Source organism: Chinchilla lanigera, unplaced genomic scaffold (assembly GCF_000276665.1).
Source record: "Chinchilla lanigera isolate Chin_1 unplaced genomic scaffold, ChiLan1.0 scaffold00123, whole genome shotgun sequence".
Classification (NCBI taxonomy): Eukaryota; Metazoa; Chordata; class Mammalia; order Rodentia; family Chinchillidae; genus Chinchilla; species Chinchilla lanigera.
In genome coordinates this window covers 783,861-790,775 of record NW_004955524.1, presented here as the reverse complement: position 1 = coordinate 790,775, position 6,915 = coordinate 783,861, and the positions used below count along the sequence as shown (strand labels likewise).

Below are 6,915 nucleotides of genomic sequence, written 5' to 3'. Positions count from 1 at the left end.
CGGAGGACAAGTGGGCGCGAAACCGAGGTAGGCCCCGCCCCGCCCCGCCCTCCGCGCCCTCCTCCGCGCCCTCACGCTCCCTCCATGCCCGCTGCCGCAGCTCCGGGACGCCGTCTACTGCGTGGTCCTGGCCGCCGCCTCCGCGGGGCTCCGCGCCTTCCAGCCGGAGAAAGACGAGCTGCTGGCCGCGCTGGAGCGGACGCTGCGCCCCGACCTGGAGCACACGCTGCGGCTGCGCACGCGCGCGGCGGGTCGGCTTCGGGGTGAGCGGCTGGGCCGCCACAGGGAGGGACCGGACCCCGGGGGCGGGGCCTGGCCGGAAAGGGGCGTGGTAACCACAGGGGCGGGGCTGTCATCTGGGGCGGAGTCAGAATAGCGGGGGCGTGGTCTGGGCGGGAGTGTGGGGCCAGAAGGTGCGGTGTGGTAGGGAAGAGGTGAGGCTAGGGGAGGGGGTATAGGGGGTGTGATAGGGTCGGCAGGGGTGCGTCAAGGCGGAGAGGGTCTGGAAACTGTGGTTGGATGGAGGGGCGTGGTCTTGTTTGGATGGGTGGGGCCGGGGTAGGTATAAAGTTGTATGGTCAGGTAGGGGGGGATGTGGCTAAAGGACTTGGAAAGAAGGCGGAGGATGGTAGGGGCGGGGCCTTGAGTCTTCAGTTCCATATTGTGGAAGGGACCTTGAAGGCAAAGAGGTGTGGGGTCACACAGGGACCTAAATGGTGAGTGGGCGTGGCCTGATAGGGGCGTGGTCAGAGGTGGGCGTGGTCTTTGGCAGGAATAGGTGGGTCAGGGCAGAAGGCTCGGTTTGGGTGGGAGGGCGGGGCCCGGCGGCTTGAAGGAAGTGTGTGTAGGGGCGGGGCCTACAGTCTGCAATACAAGGCCCTGGTTGGGCGGTGCAGGACGAAGGGCGGGGCCTAACCGGCGAGCGGGCGTGGCCTTGGGCTCCAAAGGGCGAGGCCAGCCGGGTGGACCGCGGGAGCCGGACGCTGCAGGTGGCCAGCGTGGGAGGGCGAGCTGGCTGAGCCAGGAAGATCTCAGGCGAGACCGGCAGAGCAAAGTGGCTCCCACTCCACTCCGCAGCCAGACGCGGTTGGAATACACCTGCCTCCCTGGCCTGTCGGGCCGCTCGTTCGCAGCCAACTGTTTCGCATCTGGGCAGCTGGGCGGCCCGGGTGCTGGGCGCGCGCTCGCCTGCTCCCGCGGAGCCGCGCACCCAGCCACGTCTCCGCCCGCAGCGGATGTCCAGGCCCGGCTGGAGACCTGCCTGCAACGGCACGTGGACCCGCAGCTGCCCCAGCTCGCGCGGACGCTGCTGAGCACTGTGGAGGCCACGCTGGGCGCCGTGCGGGCCCTCCTGGCGCGGGGCGTGGACCGCGTGTGCGGCCGCCTGCGTGCGAGCCCGAGAGGCGAGCGGCTGCGAGGGGCGGTGAGCGAGGGGGCGCGGCCTGGGCGGGGCGGGCCGGGGCTGGAGCCCCGGGTGGCTGCCTGGGCCGGGACGCAGCTTGCTGCGGGCTCTGGGTTCGAAGCCCAGCTCTGCCGCAAGGGCGGCGTTTCAGCAGTCTGCCGCGCCGCCCTCCCGGCGCCCGCCCCTCTGCGATGGCCCCGCTGTCGCTGACGGCGTCTCCCGGCCCGCGGCCAGGTGCACTCGCTGGGGGAGCTGCCCTGGGACCCCGAGCTCATGCACCTCTGCTACGGCGAGGCTGAGCGCGGCCGGGCGCGCCTGGCGAAGCTGGCGGCTCCGTTCGGCTTCCTGGGGACACAGAACCTGGTGTTCGGGGCGCAGGACCTTGCCCAGCAGGTGAGGACGGGGGCGGGGCATGGTCCCGCGTCTCCTGCGGCAGGGTCCGTGGCTGGGCAGCGCCCCCACGCGGCGCGCAGGGCTCCGTGGGCACCGAAGGTGCCGCGGGACCCTCAGGGGCTTGCCTGGTGGGGCGGCAGAGGGGAGAGGGGCGGAGGGAGAGAGCCCCAGGAAGCTGCTCGGCGTGTGCAGGGCCAGAGGCGTTTGGAGAGGGTGCGGGGCAGAGGGGCGAGAGGACGGGGAGGGACCGACCAGGCTCGGGTGTGGATGAGGCGGAGCGGAGGAGAGGAGGCTGGGCACTCAGGAGGGAGAAAGAAAAAGTTCTCAGAAGGCCAAGGACAGGGCGCAGGGGCAGATGTGACTTCCCAGTGCCGCCTCGCACGGTGGTTCAGTGTGTACACTGCACAAGAGCGCCGCTCTGTGGAGACCAAGCCTGCATGGCGTTGCAGTCCTGAATCTCGGCTCCCTGGCCCTGGGGGTGGGAGTGGAGGGAGCTGCACAGGCCCGGGCCACAGCGTGGTCACTTCAGTGCCCTCCACAGCTCACGGCCGACGCTGTGGCCACCTTCCTGCAGCTGGCCGACCAGGGGCTCACCGCTGCCCTCGACCGCGACCAGGCGGCCCAGCAGCTGGAGAAAGCCCGGGGGCGCGTGCTGAAGGTGAGGGGCGGGCGGGGCGCAGGACCCGGGGTCAGCGGGGCGCGGGACATGGACCGCCCGTGTCCTGCAGAAGCTGTCGGCGGATGGCGCGGCGGCGCGGAGCGAGTTCGTGCGGAGCTGGCTGCTGCGCGTCCTCCTGCCCTTCGTGCTGCGCCGGCTGGAGCCCAGCGGCCGAGCGGTGAGCGGCCGGGAGGGGCGCCGGGACGGGACACGGGGCAGGCGCCGTCCCGGAGGGCACTGCGGGCCGGGCGACAGAGCTTGGGCCACTCCGTGACAGCAACGGCAACCCGTTGTCTAGTGCAGGACCCTTGGGACAGAATCACCTCCTTTTTGTTTTGTTTTTGAGACAGGCTTTCTCCCCGTAGTTCAGGGTGGGCTTGAACTCACTGTGTGGCCCAGGCCTGCCTTTAACCTACAGGATCCTCCTGCCTCAGCCTTCCCAGTGCTGGGTGGCCCAGTGGAATCGTGTCTTAGGGGGCCTGCATGTGGGCTTCGGTTCTAGCACGTGCGCTGTGGGCACACGGAGCCCTCACCTCTGGTTCACACAGTTTCCGCACGCGGCAGCGCAGAGTCGGGTTCACACAGCCACTGGGGGTCGCTGAGACCGAGTCCATGCCTGGCCGGTTGAGGCTCTGCAGCCAGCCTGGCCCCTTGCTCCCCCTCGTGTTCCAGGAGCTGCCCGAGCTTGAAGGGGACGAGCTTGTCACAGACAGCCAGGCCCTGACCACTGCGGGCATCCTGGAGGACGTGGTCCGCGGGGTCCTGCTGCAGAGGATCGACCGAGGTGAGCCTACCGCCTGCCCTTTAGACCGGGATCAGGACCCGGACAGAGGGTTGGGGTAGTCAGTCAGCAATGGAGTGCCCTAAGGAGGGGCGTTGCAGTGAGGCTCTGAGGGTTGTATAGGAGTCCTCGGGGTGTGAAGAGGGACAGTTCGAAAACTAGGCACAGAGTTTCACATTTGTTCATTCAACAACCACTTACAGTTTTTCTCTGGCTGGCACAGAGGCCCCCCAGAGTTCATGGATTTGGGGTTCACCCCTCAGGGGCTTAGGGCTGGGAAGCAGCTCTGTAGCATTTCCCTTCTTTCCATGTCATCAATTCACTCATGAAGCCATGGCCACTGAGAAACACGTGTTCCTGGAGATGGGGGTGACAGCAGGCAGTGGCAGTTCAGGGGTGTCACAGTATCTTCACGACTGCAATGTGGAGCCTGGAGCCACAGGCAAAGAAGTTTATACCTTATTGCACAGGCCAGAGGGAGCCATGGAAGGTGAGAGAGTGAGAGCAGCCAGACCAGAAGCTATGGAGGAGGCCAGGCCAGGTCCCCAGCAGGGGCTGCACCAAGGACACAGAGCCCAGGAGTGCGGTCAGGGCCAGACAGGGGGCTCAAAGGGCCAGGGTTTGAAGGAGAAAGGAGACAGAGGGATGCAGAAGGCTGGAGGACCTAGCTGTGGTGGGGTCCCCAGAGCCAGGGAGAGAGTTTAAGGCTGCGTCTTTGGTCCCTGGGCAGCCAGAAAGGATAGCCGAGTTCTTTTAGGACAGAGGAGTCTTCAGTGCAGAAAAGCTGTTGGTGGCAGAATGAAACACAGCATGGGACAGGGACGCGCTTCCTAGAAGATGCCTGATTGGTCATCAGTTGGTGCTGTCTGTGGGCCAGCGTGGGCTCCTGCAGTGTGGGATTGGCTGGGCACGTCTGCCCGGGCACAGCCTGGCCGGGCTGTGGGTGGCATCACTTCTGCGTCCACCCGGGCCTCGTGGGAGAAAGCGTGGGGCCTGTGAGGTCCGGGCACCCCCAGATGTGTCCAGTGGTTCTTCTCCTTTCAGAGTTGTGGGAGGCCCTGGGTGGCAGCGAGGCATCCTGCGCTCTGGCCGGGCACTCGGAGCTGCCGTGGGACCCGGAGGCAGCAGGTGAGGACCCAGGCTCTTCCTGAGCTGGATGCCGCAGAGATGCGTGCGGCAGAGGAGCCTTAGACAGACTTCTGGAGGCCCAGGTCTGGGAGCGACGGCTGGCGGCGGCCCCGAGTTTATTTACCCAGCGTCAGCCCGTGGGTGTTTGGGTCCGGATCTCTCACACTCAGCTACGCCCCGGCCCCTCCGGCTCGGTGGCCTCCAGATGGAGGTCCACACCCACGGCTCCGCCAGCCGCAGCTCAGAAGTGTCTGGGGAAAGCCAGGGGACTGGGCCCTTGCCCGCACCTCGCATGACGAGGCTGAGGCAGGAGGGGCTCCATGTGAAGGGCAGCCTGAGCAGAAGGGGGCGGTGCAGCGCAGCGGGGAGGCCTGGAACCCAGGGCTGTGGAGAGAACGAAAGCTGGGGAAACGGCTGCCTGCGGCCCCGGTCCCACCTGGGCCCGGCTGTGTGGGCAGCTGAGCCAGTGTGTCCAGCGCCTCTTCTGAGACCCTGTGACCGGTCATCTCTCTCCAGACGCTCACGCATTCCTGTGAAGCCGATGCTGCTAGGTCCCCGCGGACCGAGCCTTTGCTCTGTGCTGCTCGATGCCAAGTCTGAGGTTTCGGTGCCCTTTACAGACGGGGAAACTGAGGCTGGGGTCTGAGCTGGCACCGGATGCAGCCACGGCACCCCGCCCCATCAAGGGACCTCCTCGGTCGCGCACACCGGCGTTGCCCTCGCTGCGGGCTGGCCCTGCTGTGTGCTCTTCCCGGGGTGGGAACCCTGGGAGCGCAGCACCGATCCCGCGGCTCTGTGCGGGGCCGTTGCGTTGCTTTCATTTTGAATTGATGATTAAACTGAACTGCAAGGGTCATTCCTGGCCATTGCTTTGTGATTTGCGGATTTTTTAGTGAACGTCCGTGGCTGTTACCTGCTCTTCCCGGAAGGAGCGTTAATCTTTTCTCATTGATAACTATCAACGCTTTACACGTTAAGGATAGGAGTGGTCTGTGTTACAGGCTTTTTCTAAGTCGCTTATGCTCCAGAATCTCCTTTCTTTGGGTGCTGGGCTGGGTACTCTCTCTTTTTGGTGCCAGGCGAGTGCTCTGACCCAGGACAAAGTTTGGAGCCCAAAGAGAAGCCCCAGCCACCTGTCCCCTGTCTCAGCCCCTGCAGCTGCTTCCGGGGTGACTTCCCCTCATGGTGGCGGGTTGAGAATTTCCTGCTCTTTTGCGCTGGGCTCTTCGGCCCCTCCCAAGAGACGGAACAGATTCTGGCTTTGCCAACGCCCTGACTCCTGCAGTGAGCACCTGCTGCTAGGCCGGGGTGTGGCTCCAGGCTTGCAAGAGGAGACTGCACTGTCACAGCCTCCCCACCTGGCCTGGTGCTAACTCGGTTGTTGGTATTATCGGTAGTGACCGGTCGGAGACCGAGGTGCCCGCGGACGAATAAGAAAAGGTAAGCGATAAGAAAAACAGAAGAGGCAAAAGTCTGGGGTCAGGGGGCCCACAGCCTCTGGGGCTGCGGCCGCCCGGATCACCCAGCTCCGTCGCCTTTCATTAGAACCCAGAATGAAACTCAGAGCCACAGGAGTAATTCATTATCCCTTTCCCTTCCTGCCTCTCAGCGGATGGTGACCATCCTGGGGCGAGGCTCCCGCGCCCGGCACGCTGGGGATTGTCAGCCGACCGCCGGTAATTGGTTCAGAGCAATCACGGCCCTTCCCCACACTCTGTGACCGGGGAAGAAGTCCGCTGGCCCCTCTGAGTCAGCCACTGTCGGCCCTGGAGTCTGAGGCCCTCGAGCTGCTGCAGGCGCTGCTGGACACCCCGTGAGGCTGGCTGGGGAACCAGCATTCCCGGGACAGCAGCGCAGACCCCGGCCAGGGCTCCCAGGGGCAGCCGGGGCCTGCAGCCCGAAGCAGGCCTTGCCCTTCCTCCCATCCCGTCCTTCTCCAGAAACACCCGGCCACACTGGCTTCCTGCAGGGCTCACTGTGGGAGGGGGGCCGGGAGCTGCCAGAAGAAGGTGGGGTGTACGTGTCCTGTGACCCCAGGCTGGGCATACATCTAGCCGAACGTCGTTCTAAAAGTAGATTTTAAGAACGATATAAACACTATCAGCCAGATAGAGTGGTGCACGCTGTGATTCCTGCACTCTGGGAGGCTGAGGCAGGAGGGGCACCAGTTCGAGCACAGCCTGGATAGGTTTATGACTTAGCGAGACCCTCTCTCAAATTAAAAACCAAAATAAAAGGGACTGGGACGCCAGGGCTTAAGGCTCAACACCCCCTAAAGAGGAGAAAGCGAGTCATGGATTCTTGGTCCTCCCTGGCTGGGTCTCCAGCACAGGGAACTCGAATGGGGGCGGGGGCGGGGGCCGGGACGCCTGGAAGTGGTGGAGAATCAGGTCCCAGCCCTCGGGAGTCCCTGTGCCTTTAAGGCTATAGCGTGGGCGGGGCGTCGGCGAAAACGGCGCCGGGGCCTTAAGGCCGCCGGGCCGGGCGCTCTGGGCGGGGCCGACACCGCCTCCGGGCGCGCTCCTCCCCTTTAAGGCGCGCGGGGCGGGGCCG

General features: G+C 65.4%; 1 protein-coding gene across 1 annotated transcript in view; it reads left to right on the top strand.

The window, feature by feature from the left end:
* Fam129c (family with sequence similarity 129, member C) overlaps nucleotides 1–4,272 on the top strand; it is an 8,804-nt gene extending 4,532 nt beyond the window's left edge. Inside the window, 7 exon segments of the mRNA XM_013507237.1 lie at nucleotides 28–263; nucleotides 1,233–1,423; nucleotides 1,637–1,795; nucleotides 2,337–2,453; nucleotides 2,524–2,631; nucleotides 3,126–3,237; nucleotides 3,566–4,272. Of these exon segments, the coding sequence (XP_013362691.1) occupies nucleotides 28–263; nucleotides 1,233–1,423; nucleotides 1,637–1,795; nucleotides 2,337–2,453; nucleotides 2,524–2,631; nucleotides 3,126–3,237; nucleotides 3,566–3,939 (1,297 nt within the window). The 3' untranslated portion in view covers nucleotides 3,940–4,272.
* The last annotated feature ends 2,643 nt before the right edge of the window (nucleotides 4,273–6,915 follow it).